Source organism: Leptodactylus fuscus, chromosome 3 (genome assembly GCF_031893055.1).
Source record: "Leptodactylus fuscus isolate aLepFus1 chromosome 3, aLepFus1.hap2, whole genome shotgun sequence".
NCBI lineage: Eukaryota > Metazoa > Chordata > Amphibia > Anura > Leptodactylidae > Leptodactylus > Leptodactylus fuscus.
Window position 1 is genome coordinate 125,308,270 of NC_134267.1, and position 16,301 is coordinate 125,324,570.

At 45.1% G+C, this 16,301-nt stretch overlaps 1 protein-coding gene across 1 annotated transcript in view; it reads right to left on the reverse strand.

The window, feature by feature from the left end:
- LOC142197756 (uncharacterized) overlaps window positions 1-16,301 on the reverse strand; it is a 234,218-nt gene that overhangs the window by 118,033 nt on the left and 99,884 nt on the right. Inside the window, exons 46-47 of the mRNA XM_075268284.1 lie at window positions 3,810-3,908; window positions 1,038-1,175 (exon numbers count right to left, since the gene is read on the reverse strand). Coding sequence (XP_075124385.1) covers window positions 1,038-1,175; window positions 3,810-3,908 — 237 coding nt within the window. The remainder of the gene's footprint in view (window positions 1-1,037; window positions 1,176-3,809; window positions 3,909-16,301) is intronic.

The following is a 16,301-nucleotide window of genomic DNA, read 5'->3' on the forward strand; positions in this document are numbered from 1 at the left end:
TTACAAGCTGTGATATTTTCCAAACGGGTACTACAAGGTACTAACCATGCAGGGTGCCCAAACTTTTGCATTGGGTCATTTTCATTTTTAGTTATTTTTGAAAATGTAAAATATGATTATTTTTTTTTCAAAAAAATACATTGGGAATGTGTCATCTTTAATGTTATGCCCTTTGAAGATCATTTTATCTTCAAATTGCTTAACTGTTCACAGTGCCTTTCATAATTTTGCACGCCACTGTATAAAAGCAATCTATTGTGTAAAACACTTCAGTTAGCTTAAGCTACAAGTTTAAATATGATCCTGTAGATGATATTTCCCCCGTAACACACGACAGACACCAAGGGCACACCGACTGAAGAGACCCTAGGGCTTGTAATATTTAGCAGCACATAACTTAGAAGGAACAGTGGTGATAGACATTGCAAGTCCTTTGTTCTTTCTAAATCAGACACTCTGGAAAGGAAAGAGTTAAAACAACATAATGATTAGATCTACAAACCCAAAACATCTATATCTATCTATGGGGATTATAGATTTTTCTTTTACTTATCCTCCTTTTTCAAAAGAAAACTATTATAAAACGTTTCACAATTTTTCATAGGAACTAAACAAGACTGACCACTAGATGGTGCTAGTAGATTTTTTTTTTCCGTCACACTGAGCATTACAATCCCAGTGACATGTCAGGATGAGATTACGTAAGTGTTACATTTTTAGTCAAATAAATATTTAAAACATTATTTTTCATTGTTTCCCATAGACAGTGTTTACGCATATTACGCAAATCATGTCGCTTAATAAGATCTCGTGTGGGGACAGAGATTTCGAAACTATATTGTATGGCGATCCACCTGAAACAAAACTGGGAAAGCAAACAATTACTGATGTGAGAGAAAAGAAGGCCGGCACAAGGCAGGCATGTAAGTCCACAGTACAAACAAGGATTGTGTTAGGCCTCAGAACGATTAGGTAAGGAGATTATCTCCAAAGAAACAGGCATAAGATAAAAAGATTCAGTGCAAATACTTCCAGACCTGGGATCCATCTTGTAAAGTGAGTTGGGGTCGTTTTGCTTGTATGGAGTCATAAAGAGACTGTGTACTGTGCATGAAGACAGAGACTGCGCTCTCAGGGAGGAGATGAAAATCATCAAAACAGCTCCAGCATCCATCCTGTATAATAAATGTAGACATGACTGTAAATGAATCTCAGTTGTATGTCACAACCACTGTGTTAGTAAATCTATTAAAGGGCTTATCAGAAACAAATAGCTTAATATATGGAAACCACAAAAAATTGCAGTATACAGGTCTTTTTATGTGCATGATGCCATAGTACAGAAATCAATTAAAATGTTGTAATCTTAAACTATGCCTAAGCTATAGAGAACAGGTAACATGCTCACCGGGCATGTCAGATAATGATATATCATACATCAGCACAACGCCCTGGCTACAGCCTGACGCCTACACACTACAAATTCTGCTTCAATTTAAAACCTGTTCAATACAAAACCTGCTGCACACTCGTAAGTGAGGTGTTATGGAAGTCATAAGGCCTTCATACTTGTGGGGGGCTTGGTGAAACTTTTATGGAGGGGCTGTATGTCACCATCACAAGGTTGCTCTGTCGGGCACTGCTATGGGACCTTTTACCAGGCCTGTTCATGAGACATGCAGCTGTCATTGTTAATGGGGGTCTTATGGCTGTAAAAAAAATTGTCACTTTTGGGGTAAAACAGTCTCTACTGAGTGAAGACGGTTCTCTTTCAGGTACTGTTATGAAGTCATGAGGGAGGACTTACAGATGGCACTATTACTGGGGTCTTTGCTTTCTATTATAATTTTGTATAAAAATAAAAACCTTTTTAAGCAACTGACTCCGTTATAGGGGACTTTTACCATCAAGAGCTATTAGCAACTATACTAGCATCAACAGGAACAAAGTACATAAAGAAAAAAAAGTTTGCTCTGCAAGCTCATGACCCTGTGGGTGCCCTGTAGAAGATATGGATACCCCTGTTTTTAGGAGAAGACCAGAAGAGGCATTTGTATTCTGGACTAGGGAACCTATTATTGTTGGCCGCCCACATCTGAAGGATAAGGTATATTGAGATACTTGATTCAAGATTCCAAGTCTGCGGGCAAGTTCTTGATAAGGGAGAAATACAGCTAGGTTATAGAGTTGATTGAGGAAAGAGGATTTTTTAATTATCTAATGGGATTTCCAGGGCTCAACATCAAGCTCTGGGAGATCACAATCATGCAACAAATATGTAAAATAATGGAAAATATCATTATTTTGACAATAGTTATTTTCTCCATCCAAGATAAGAGAACTTGCAATTCAGAATAAAATTCTAAATTGTATCAACCAAAATGTGTATACCTATTATGCTTGCTGTTTGACCTATACATTGTTTATGTCTAAGAACAAAAGCGCTATGCGCTATGACTAAGGGGCTTTAAGGACCCCGAAACGAGTCAGTTGCGGGTTTTTTTATTCACTTTTTCTGACTTTTTTCACTTCATTATGTGTTGGATATCTTGTTTGTTTGTTTGCCCTCTTGGCTTATTTTAAACTCATGGATTAAAAGTTAATTTTTATACGTACCCAAGAAGTTGCGGATCCTTCATATGATGTGGATTTTCTATTGTTTATGTCTGTCTGTCTATATGTCTGTCTGTCCTTTATACGCGACCAAACAACTTGACCGATCTTAACCAAATTTGGCACACAGATACATCTGGTGTCCAGGAAGGTTTAAGACTGGGCCTCAACTCTCTCAGACATAGTATTCTGGCGATACAGTATTTGCAAAACAATCAGCTGCATTAACCAATACAAACCTGCAAGTATTTCATTCATATTCCAACTGCCACACACATGGTCACTCCACATGCGCAATTCTACACTGATATCCAAACAGAGATACACGCATCAGAGGATTAGATACGCAGCTCAGCACACAGTATCACATGCCGGAGGATTAGGTATGCGCCTCTGCACACAGTACCACACGCATCAAAGAATTAGATACACGCCTCAGCACACAGTATCACATGCTGAATGATTAGATACGTGCCTCTCTACACAGTACCACACTCTGGAGGATTAGATACGTGCCTAAGCTCACAGAACCACACGCTAGAGTATTAGATATGCGCCTCTGCACATGGAACCAAACTCCGGAGGATTAGATACACGACTCTGCACATGGTACCACACGCCAGAGGATTAGATACGTGCCTCTGCACACACTACCACACATCAGAGCTTTACTCCAGGTTTCCATAGCAATCCAGCCATTTTTCTTCACTGCTATATGTCAGCTTTAAAAGGGCAGGCCGCTGTGGATGACACTGTTACACAAGGTCACATTCACACAGCTTTACTCCAGGTATCCAGAACAACCGATAGGAGGTTTTTCACTGATATCCAAACTGGGATACACATGATCACATGACGGTTATGGACACACACAAACGACATACAAAATACACCAGTGAAAAACTAAGCAATTCTTATGGGGCCACTGCACAAACAAAAAATGAAATATACCCTTGCGAAGCCGGGTCCTCCTGCTAGTACTGTATATATCTATATATGATATATGCAGGTGAACTTTTATGCTCATATTTTATTTATTTTATGTTTCATAGTTGGTTTACATAGCTATAGATAACTTTGTAACAATAAGATTGCATTGATATTTTCATGAGATGCTTTGAAAGCCAGATGATTTATTTCTATAATAACTTTGTTTTAGATGCATGCACTGGCACTTTAAGTTACGGCATACTTACAAGAGCTGTTCCCTGTATTACTCTGCTAAGAGCTAATATGTCTGTTGCTGAAAAACATATGAACATGTAAAGGAAATTTCCCAGAAAATACGACAGTCCCTGTAACATAAAAAATACGATAACACTATAAGCATTGGTAATGATTTATATGCAAGTATTTATTGTATCAGGTTATAGCTGGTAATGGGGGTCTGGCAACGGGGGTCAATGTGGCTGTATTTGGCATATTGAGGATGGCAGACTGTGGATGACGCTATATAAAGATACACTGGCTGACACTACAGGAGCCACACTGTGGCTATTACTTTATGTGACACATAGCCTTTGACCTCGTACTTTTCTATGGTAACAAATCTCTTAAGTAACTTTTAGTCTTGTAGTTTTTGAATAATGAAAAAGGAAAGGATCAATCCACATGAAAGTCAATGTATATGTATGTGTGTGTGCTTACTTGTACCTTCAAGAGTATGTTTTTTTTCATACATTTAACACATTAGTGAGCCCTGTTTAAAAGTTTTATAAGTGGGCACTACACATAACATAATGACCCCTCAAGGGACACAATATAGTTTCCACTAAAAGAGCTTTACCTACGATAACCACATTCACAAGAGATTTCCTGCAGGCTCCAGCTGTGGTTATTAGAGATGAGCGAACACTAAAATGTTCGAGGTTCGAAATTCGATTCGAACAGCCGCTCAATGTTCGTGTGTTCGAACGGGTTTCGAACCCCATTATAGTCTATGGGGAACAGATACTCGTTAAGGGGGAAACCCAAATCCGTGTCTGGAGGGTCACCAAGTCCACTATGACACCCCAGGAAATGATGCCAACACCTCTGGAATGACACTGGGACAGCAGGGGAAGCATGTCTGGGGGCATCTAACACACCAAAGACCCTCTATTACCCCAACATCACTGCCTAACAACTACACACTTTCCACATTCAAAAAAACCTCTATCAAAGTGGGAAAATACCTGGAAACCTTCTTTACTCCCCAAATGGATGGACACAAACCCCAATTTAAGCTCAACAAACAGTAACAACCACCCCTTTAAATCACGTTCCCCATGACAACCACAAATGGAATAGGCAATGGGAATTCCAAAAGCCCTCACCCTTAACTGTCATTTTGAGTGTGTGTGTGTGTGTGTGTGATATGTGGTAAGACCTTCCAAAATTCACTTTTCTAGCCCTTAACATGAGCCCTTCCAAACAAAGTTACATGACCTTAAGCTGAGCTACCAGCAGAGATTGAGGCCCTTGGCATGAGTAGAGCCTTGCACCAGCAGTGTTTTTGGCACTTAGGGTGAGTTGAGCCTTGTACCAGCGTGTGTCCCTTAACATCAGGCGGGCCCTAAGTTCTGCGCTTTGCACAAAAGTTCCACATTAACTAGGCTGAATGGTACAAAGATTAGTAGGCCCGAGAACCAGGAACAGGTCTTGCAATGGCTGTCGGATAACGCTTAAAGCACATTGTCCACCAGCCAGGCAGCCTCTACCTCCTCTTACCCAACAGTCTTGTCCTCCTTCCACCCAAAATTCCCAATCTTCCCAGAACAATAACCCCAACTGTCCCTGCTCCCCAGAGCTGTTCTCCCTTCCTTTGACTGTACCGCAACCTGCCCCTCCATTTCGCGATTCCACGGACCTAACAGACGAGTATCTGTGTCCAGATGCTCAAACACTAGAGTCTCCTCCATTCCATCTCCGGTCGATTTGGTGGCGGATGACCAGCAACCCACCCTCATCGACGACGATGAGACGCAGTTGCTGTCAGGGCAGCCAGTTGACATGCGCATTGTGCAGGAGGAGGAGGCGAGACAGGAGTTGGAAGAGGAGGTGGTGGACGACGAGGACACCGACCCCACCTGGACAAGGCAGATGTCAAGCTGGGAAAGTAGTGTGGATGTTGAGGCAGGTGCAGCACCAAAAAGGGTAGCTAGAGGCAGAGACATGTCCAGAGGCAGAGGTCAGCTGCTTTGCCGAAGCCAGGCCAGACCCGGAATGTCCGAAGATGTTCCCTTTTGTACCCAGCCCAGAAAAACTCCCCCATCGAGGGCACGTTTCTTGAAGGTGTAGAGTTTTTTCAAGGAATGCGCCGAGGACAGATATAGTGTCGTCTACACAATTTGCCTCTCGAAATCGAGTAGGGGCCCTGAGAAGAGCAACCTGTCCACCACTTCAATGCACCGTCATTTGGAATCCAAGCAATGGAATCAGTGGCAGGCAGCAACGGCAGGACAAACGTCGCCCGCCGTTCATGCCACTGCCTCTGCTCACAGTGCTGGCGATGCACTCCAGAGGACGAGCCAGGACATCACTTCATCTGCCTCCGCCACTTTGTTGACTTCTCCCTCATCCTCCCCTGTTTCTGTCTTATCTCCTTCTCCTGCACCATCAAAGGCACCATCAGGCGCTTCTTTACAACAACCCACCATCTCTCAGACATTGGAGCGCCGGCAGAAATACACCGCTAACCACCCACCCACGCAAGCCTAGAACGCCAACATCGCTAAACTGCTGGCCCAGGAGAGGTTGGCGTTCCGGCTTGTTGAAACTCCCGCCTTCCCGGACCTGATGGCAACTGTGGCACCTCACTATGCCGACCCTAGCCATCTCAACTTCTCCCGGTGTGGCGTCCCCGCCTTGCACCAGCACGTGTCACTCAACATCAGGTGGGCCCTTAGTTCCGCGCTTTGCTGCAAGGTCCACTTGACCACCGACACTTGGACAAGCGCCTGTGGTCAGGGATGCTGCAGTGCTTATCTTTAATGACAGGCAGGGTGAATGTGGTGGAGTCTGTTCCCCGGGTGCAAACTGGGGTGGCCTATCTCCTCTCCCAGGCCAAAATTCATGGCAGGAGTAGACTGAAACCCTACGACGCTGCAACCTCCACCACAGCTACTAGCGGCAAACGCTAAAACACTGGTGTGGGGAGACGTCAGCAGGCGGTGCTGAAGCTCATCAGCTTGGGGGACAGACAGCACAGTGCCTCCGAGGTCAGGGATGCCATCCTGGCTGAGATGGCATTTTTTTTTCCCTGCTACACCTGGGGCCTGCCATTTTTACGCCTGTGATAATGGCTGGAACCTGGTAGCGGCTCTGGAGCTTGCCAGCCTCCAACACGTTCCATGTTTGGCCCACGTCTAACCTAGTGGTGCAAAGTTTTTTAAAAACATACCCAAATGTACCGAAGCTACTGTTGAAAATGCGGCGCTTGTGCGCCCACTTTTGCAAGTGCACAGGAGTCGCTGCTAGCCTAAAAACACTCTAGCAAGGCCTACATCTGTCCAAACACAGGCTGTTGTCCGTCATTCACACACGCTGAAACCCTACAATACCATATCTTGAGCAGGGTGTGTGAGCTGCACAGACCTTTGATGGAGTTCCATCTACAAAACCCAAGGGTTCCTCAAAGTCAGCAACCAAAGTTTCTGCACCATGAGTTTCCAGGGGTGGCAGAGTTATGGCTAGGGGAAGAGGCATGGATAGGGATGATGTCTAGGGGCAAAAGCAGTGTGGATGTGGAGGCAAGCTAAGCAGGAAAAACTGGGGGTACAAGCTAAGGCATGGACTGGGGTGATGTCTAGGGGCAAAAGCAGTGTGGATGTGGAGGCAAGCTAAGCAGGAAAAACTGGGGGTACAAGCTAAGGCATGGACTGGGGTGATGTCTAGGGGCAAAAGCAGTGTGGATGTGGAGGCAAGCTAAGCAGGAAAAACTGGGGGTACAAGCTAAGGCATGGACTGGGGTGATGTCTAGGGGAAAAAGCAGTGTGGATGTGGAGGCAAGCAAAGCAGGGAAAATGGTGGCTAGAGGCAAAGGGATGTCCATAGGCAGCAAGGGCAAAGATGCAAAACTCTCCCGTTTCAAGAATTTTCCTGACTTGTTTCCCCACAAAACATTCCTGGGAGGAGGGCTGAAACACCACCCTCCTCCTCCTCCGCTGTTAGATTGACCCCAGCTACGAGCTGAAAACGCTGCAACACTGGTGTGGGGAGACGTCAGCAGGCTGGGCTGAAGCTCATCAGCTTGGGAGACGGACAGCACACTGCCTCTGAGGTCAGGGATGCCATCCTGGATGAGATGGCAATTTGTTTATCCCCGCTGCCCCTGGGGCCAGGTTTTTTAGCTTGTTGGAGGGCTCTGGAGCTTGCCAGCCTCCAACACGTTCCATGCCTGGCCCACATGTTCAATGTAGTGGTGCAATGATTTTTAAAAACATACCCCAAATTAGCTGAGCTAAGGGTGAAAGTGCGGCACTTGGACACCCACTTTCCCAAGTCTACAGTACCTGGAGCTAGCCGCAATACACTCCAGCAAGGCCTACATCTGCCTGAAGCACCTACTGTTGTGCGAGGTCACCACACGCTCTAACCCTAGATACCGTATGTTTAGCAGGGTGTGTGAGCAGCAGAGACCTTTGATGGAGTGCCAGCTACAAAACCCAAGGGTTCCTCAGAGTCAGCTCCCTCACTTTCTGCACCATGAGTTTCCATGGGTGGCAGACTTATGGCTAGAGGCACAGGCATGGATAGGGGTGATGTGTAGGGGCAAAAGCAGTGTGGATGTGGAGGCAAGCTAAGCAGCAAAAACTGGGGGTACAAGCAGCCGGTGACATCATCACTGACAAGCACAGCTGTCTGTCAGCTGACAGGCTGACTTTCACCAAAATGAACAGACAATGGATAGACTCATCATATACATGTCAGTTACATGACAAATTTAGTGCAATTTGCAAGTCCAAGATGGTTTGGAGATCTGCGGAGAGGAATCTCACCACCTCTTGCGGGTGCCATCATTTGGAAGGCAAGCCCTGGGCTCAGTGGGTGAGAGCAAGCGCAGGATAATCGTCGTTTGGCCTGGTGGCCACTGCCTCTTCCACTGTTGACAGGGCTGGCGCTGCAGTCCAGACCAGGAGCCAGGACACCTCCACATCTGCCTCTGACACTTTGGGGAGTTCACCCTTATCCTCACCTTTTCCTGCCATTTCTCCTTTTGCCCGCGCCATCATGCGCCTCTTCCCAGCAACTCCCCATCTCCCAAGCCTTTCATTTCATGCTAAAGTACAGCGCAACCCACCCACATGCCCAAGGCTTCAACGGCCTCATCTCAAGAAATCTGGCCCAGGAGATGTTGGAATCCCGGCTGGGGGACACTCTGCCCTTTTTGGGCAGAGTGTCTACTGCGCCACCGCACTGTGCCGTCCACACCAGCACTTTCCCCCAAACATGAGGCGGTCCCTAAATTCAGCGCTTAGCCCTAAAGTTCCATGTGACCAGTTACGAATGGACAAGTGCATGCGGACAGGGACGCTACCTTTCAATTTGGGCACAGTGGTTGAATGTAGTTGAGGCGTGGACCGGGTCGCAAAATGTGGTGGCCTGACTTGTCTCCCCACACAACATTCCTGGGAGGAGGGCTGAAACACCACCCTCCTCCGCTGTTAAATTGACCCCAGCTACGAGCTGGAAACGCTGCAACACTGGTGTGGGGAGACGTCAGCGGGCCGTGCTGAAGCTCATCAGCTTGGGGGCCAGACAGCACACTGCCTACAAAGTGAGTCATGCCATCCTCGATGAGACGGCAATGTGGTTTTTGCCACTGCACCTGGGCCCAGGCATGTTGTCATGTGTGATAATGGCCGTAACCTGGGATTGGCTCTGTAGCTTGGCAGCCTGCAACATATTCCATGCCTGGGCCACGTTTTTAACTCATTGCTGCTAATCTTTTGAAAAAGGTACCCCAATGTTCCTGAGCTACTGGTGAAAGTGTGGCGCTTGTGCGGATAGTTTTTAAAGTGTATAGTTGCCGCTGCTAGCCTCTATGCACTCCTACAACGCCTGTACCTGCTGGAACAACGGCTGTTGTGCGACGTCTCCACACTGCTGGCACTAAACATATCATGTGTTGAGCAGAGTGTGTGAGCAGCACAGACCTTTGATGTAGTTCCAACTCCAAAACCCTCGGGTTCGTCAAAGTCAACTCCCTCAGTTGCTCAACCATGAGTGGCCATGGGTGGCAGACTTATGTGAAATCCCATCCCATCCATTGCACTGGACACGAAACATTAGCATGCGCTCAGCACAACTTCGGATATGGCAGATGCGTTAAGCAGGGTGCAGGGTACAACACAGACCAGGCCCGAGCACCAGGAACAGGTGTTAGAAATACTGCAGCATCTGCCATTTCCTTCCAATTTTGGGGTTTTGGACCCGCCACCGACTTGTCTGGACCTAAGTGGGGATCATGAGACACAGTTGCCATCAAGGCAAGCTGTGGTCATGTGCGGTTTGCAGTAAGGGGGCAGTGCGCAATTGGAAGAGGAGTTGGTGGATGACGAGGCCACCGACCCCACATGGACAGGGGTGATGTCTAGGGGCTAAAGCAGTGTAGATGTAGAGGGAAGCTAAATCAACAAAAAACCTGGGTAGAAGCAAAGGCATAAACTGGGGTGATGTTTAGGGGTGAAAGCAGAGTAGATGTGGAGGGAAGCTAAGCAGCAAAAACAGTGGGTAGAAGCAAAGGCATGCAAAACTCTACCCTGTTGGAAGACTTATTCCTAGGTCTGGAACACGTTAATGGCCCCCCTGGACAAATTACTGCCACTCAGGGGCCTAGTGTCACCAGGAGGGACAAGTATAGGCGCATGTTGTGGGAATACCTGGCCGACACCAGCTCTGTCCTCTCCGATCCCTCTGTGCTCTACAGCCTAAACTTATTTTCTCATCTTTTTTTCTGAACTGCACATCTCTTGCCTGCTTCCTTTGGGATCTTAGAAATGGTGGTCCACTTCCACAGATGGTAACTTCAATAGACAGTGTAACGGGAGTAGCTGAGGGATCGCTGTCTTAACCACTTTTTGGCACAAAATTAACTTCCAAAGCCAAATATGGTGCAAGTATATGATGCAAGGACACCTACACACCTATCTCTGACACATTGGGGAGTTCACCCTCATGCGCCCTTTTGGCCTGCACCATCATGCGCCTCTTCCCAGCCACTCCACATTTCCCAAGCTTTTCATTGCAGGCAGAAGTACAATACAACCCACCCCCATGCCCAAGCCTGTAACAGCCTCATCGATAAACTGCTGGCCCTGGAGATGTTGGTGTTTGTTTATGCTTCTGGAGACCCAGGCCTTCCGTCAGCAGATGGCAGCTGGGGCACCTCCCTATGCTGGGCCTAGCCGTTACTACTTCTCTTGGTGTGCTGTCTCTGCCTTGCGCCTGCATGTGTCCCATAACATCAGTCGGGCCCAGAGCTCTGCGCTTTGCTGCAAGGTCCACTTCACCACCGACACATGGACAAGCGCCTGTGGTCAGGGATGCTGCAGTGCTTATCTTTAATGACAGGCAGGGTGAATGTGGTGGAGTCTGTTCCCCGGGTGCAAACTGGGGTGGCCTATCTCCTCTCCCAGGCCAAAATTCATGGCAGGAGTAGACTGAAACCCTACGAAGCTGCAACCTCCACCCCAGCTACTAGCGGAAAACACTGTAACACTGGCATGGGGAGATGTCAGCAGGCCGTGCTGAAACTCATCAGCTTGGGGGACAGACAGCACAGTGCCTCCGAGGTCAGGGATGCCATCCTGGCTGAGATGGCATTTTTTTTTCCCTGCTACACCTGGGGCCTGGCATTTTTGCGCCTGTGATAATGGCTGGAACCTGGTAGCAGATCTGGAGCTTGCCAGACTCAAACACGGTCCACGCATGGCCCACGTTTTCCAACTTGTTGGTGCCATGTTTCTTTGAAACCTACACCATTGTGCCTGATATACAGGTCAAAGTGGGGCCATTTTCGTAAGTGAGAACTAGCCTCTGCTAGGCAGAAAACATTCAGAGCACACTCCTCTCATCTTCGCACCGTTGGCTGGCGGAGGAAGACGAGGGGGTTGGAGTGGCATCTGATGTCCCTATCCCACACGAGGCTAGAGGGTGCACTTCAGTGCATCCCATTGCTTCACCACAAATGGTGTGAAGGGGAGTGGAAAATGGAGGAAATGGAGAGTGACCCTTACAGTTGGGGCCAGCAAAGGCATGCCAAGTAACACACTGGCACACATGGCTGACTTCATCTTGGGTTGCTTTTCAACACATATTTCACATCATGAAGAACAAATAATACTGGATTTTTTCAAGCCTCGAACCCCGGTCTAGGTCTAATGTCTGTTCCTTTCTTATATTAGGGGAGAGGGAAAAAAAATTACTTCAGTGATACGTTTAGCATACATAGACTGACTATTAATGTGTATCCCACTTAGTGTTGTTAGGGTTACACACCGTCACAACCTGGCTAAAGCTTCTATAGCTGTTAATAAAGTCAACATAACTTTACGGTATCCAAAAAGACAGCTGGTACCGACAGAGAGCAAGACAAATGTCACCCAAAGCTGTGAGCTCTGAACACCCACAGTGACTTTGGCGTCATCATCATTATAAGGGAGCGGGTGGTAATAAATAACTTGGCAGTGCCTAAAACCCAAAAAGCTTATACAACTATATTTACATTAAGATACACAAATGAAACTTTTCAGTAGCATGTCATGAGACAAGCTGATAAGCTCTTCCTTTGTGCAGTGCTATTTGAAAGTTAAACGCTGCCTTTATTTTAATTCTGGAGAAGGTGCAGACATTAGATTTAGAACATGTTGTCTTCATTGTCCAAATCCTCTATATAGGTAACATGTTTTTCGGGCCGAGCTGTCTGGGAACGAGCTGGTGCAGCACTGACAACCTGGGTGAATATGGCAAGAGCCTGAGATGTAGGGTGAATGAATCCCCAAATTATTTGTGGAATTCCCAGTGAGACAATGGCACTGTATACCAGTAGCAAAAATTGTGGGTGCACGTAACCCCCATATATTCTTTGAATTCCCAGTCAGACAATGGCACTGTATACCAGTAGTAAAAATAGTGGGTGCACATAACCCCAATATATTCTTTGAATTCCCAGTCAGACAATGGCACTGTATAGCAGTAGCAAAAATTGTGGGTGCACATAACCCCCATATATTCTTTGAATTCCCAGTCAGACAATGGCACTGTATACCAGTAGTAAAAATTGTGGGTGCACATAACCCCAATATATTCTTTGAATTCCCAGTCAGACAATGGCACTGTATACCAGTATTAAAAATTGTGGGTGCACATAACCCCCATATATTCTTTGAATTCCCAGTCAGACAATGGCACTATATACCAGTAGTAAAAATTGTGGGTGCACATAACCCCCATATATTCTTTGAATTTCCAGTGAGACAATGGAACTGTATAGCAGTAGCAAAAATTGTGGGTGCACGTAACCCCCATATATTCTTTGAATTCCCAGTCAGACAATGGCACTATATACCAGTAGTAAAAATTGTGGGTGCACATAACCCCAATATATTCTTTGAATTCCCAGTGAGACAATGGCACTGTATAGCAGTAGCAAAAATTGTGGGTGCACGTAACCCCCATATATTCTTTGAATTCCCAGTCAGACAATGGCACTGTATACCAGTAGTAAAAATTGTGGGTGCACATAACCCCCATATATTCTTTGAATTCCCAGTCAGACAATGGCACTGTATACCAGTAGTAAAAATTGTGGGTGCACGTAACCCCAATATATTCTTTAAATTCCCAGTCAGACAATGGCACTGTATACCAGTATTAAAAATTGTGGGTGCACATAACCCCCATATATTCTTTGAATTCCCAGTCAGACAATGGCACTATATACCAGTAGTAAAAATTGTGGGTGCACATAACCCCCATATATTCTTTGAATTCCCAGTCAGACAATGGCACTATATACCAGTAGTAAAAATTGTGGGTGCACATAACCCCCATATATTCTTTGAATTCCCAGTCAGACAATGGCACTATATACCAGTAGTAAAAATTGTGGGTGCACATAACCCCCATATATTCTTTGAATTCCCAGTCAGACAATGGCACTGTATACCAGTAGTAAAAATTGTGGGTGCACATAACCCCAATATATTCTTTGAATTCCCAGTCAGACAATGGCACTGTATAGCAGTAGCAAAAATTGTGGGTGCACGTAACCCCCATATATTCTTTGAATTCCCAGTCAGACAATGGCACTGTATACCAGTAGTAAAAATTGTGGGTGCACATAACCCCAATATATTCTTTGAATTCCCAGTCAGACAATGGCACTGTATAGCAGTAGCAAAAATTGTGGGTGCACATAACCCCCATATATTCTTTGAATTCCCAGTCAGACAATGGCACTGTATACCAGTAGTAAAAATTGTGGGTGCACATAACCCCAATATATTCTTTGAATTCCCAGTCAGACAATGGCACTGTATAGCAGTAGCAAAAATTGTGGGTGCACATAACCCCCATATATTCTTTGAATTCCCAGTCAGACAATGGCACTGTATACCAGTAGTACAAATTGTGGGTGCACATAACCCCCATATATTCTTTGAATTCCCAGTCAGACAATGGCACTGTATACCAGTAGTAAAAATTGTGGGTGCACGTAACCCCCATATATTCTTTGAATTCCCAGTCAGACAATGGCACTGTATACCAGTAGTAAAAATTGTGGGTGCACGTAACCCCAATATATTCTTTGAATTCCCAGTCAGACAATGGCACTGTATACCAGTATTAAAAATTGTGGGTGCACATAACCCCCATATATTCTTTGAATTCCCAGTCAGACAATGGCACTATATACCAGTAGTAAAAATTGTGGGTGCACATAACCCCCATATATTCTTTGAATTCCCAGTCAGACAATGGCACTATATACCAGTAGTAAAAATTGTGGGTGCACATAACCCCCATATATTCTTTGAATTCCCAGTCAGACAATGGCACTATATACCAGTATTAAAAATTGTGGGTGCACATAACCCCCATATATTCTTTGAATTCCCAGTCAGACAATGGCACTATATACCAGTAGTAAAAATTGTGGGTGCACATAACCCCCATATATTCTTTGAATTCCCAGTCAGACAATGGCACTATATACCAGTAGTAAAAATTGAGGGTGCACATAACCCCCATATATTCTTTGAATTCCCAGTGAGACAATGGAACTGTATAGCAGTAGCAAAAATTGTGGGTGCACGTAACCCCCATATATTCTTTGAATTCCCAGTCAGACAATGGCACTGTATACCAGTAGTAAAAATTGTGGGTGCACATAACCCCAATATATTCTTTGAATTCCCAGTCAGACAATGGCACTGTATAGCAGTAGCAAAAATTGTGGGTGCACATAACCCCCATATATTCTTTGAATTCCCAGTCAGACAATGGCACTGTATACCAGTAGTAAAAATTGTGGGTGCACATAACCCCAATATATTCTTTGAATTCCCAGTGAGACAATGGCACTGTATAGCAGTAGCAAAAATTGTGGGTGCACATAACCCCCATATATTCTTTGAATTCCCAGTCAGACAATGGCACTGTATACCAGTAGTAAAAATTGTGGGTGCACATAACCCCCATATATTCTTTGAATTCCCAGTCAGACAATGGCACTGTATACCAGTAGTAAAAATTGTGGGTGCACGTAACCCCCATATATTCTTTGAATTCCCAGTCAGACAATGGCACTGTATACCAGTAGTAAAAATTGTGGGTGCACGTAACCCCAATATATTCTTTGAATTCCCAGTCAGACAATGGCACTGTATACCAGTATTAAAAATTGTGGGTGCACATAACCCCCATATATTCTTTGAATTCCCAGTCAGACAATGGCACTATATACCAGTAGTAAAAATTGTGGGTGCACATAACCCCCATATATTCTTTGAATTCCCAGTCAGACAATGGCACTATATACCAGTAGTAAAAATTGTGGGTGCACATAACCCCCATATATTCTTTGAATTCCCAGTCAGACAATGGCACTATATACCAGTAGTAAAAATTGTGGGTGCACATAACCCCCATATATTCTTTGAATTCCCAGTCAGACAAAGGCACTGTATACCAGTAGTAAAAATTGTGGGTGCACATAACCCCCATATATTCTTTGAATTCCCAGTCAGACAATGGCACTGTATACCAGTATTAAAAATAGTGGGTGCACATAACCCCAATATATTCTTTGAATTCCCAGTCAGACAATGGCACTGTATAGCAGTAGCAAAAATTGTGGGTGCACGTAACCCCCATATATTCTTTGAATTCCCAGTCAGACAATGGCACTATATACCAGTAGTAAAAATTGTGGGTGCACATAACCCCAATATATTCTTTGAATTCCCAGTGAGACAATGGCACTGTATAGCAGTAGCAAAAATTGTGGGTGCACGTAACCCCCATATATTCTTTGAATTCCCAGTCAGACAATGGCACTGTATACCAGTAGTAAAAATTGTGGGTGCACATAACCCCCATATATTCTTTGAATTCCCAGTCAGACAATGGCACTGTATACCAGTAGTAAAAATTGTGGGTGCACGTAACCCCAATATATTCTTTGAATTCCCAGTCAGACAATG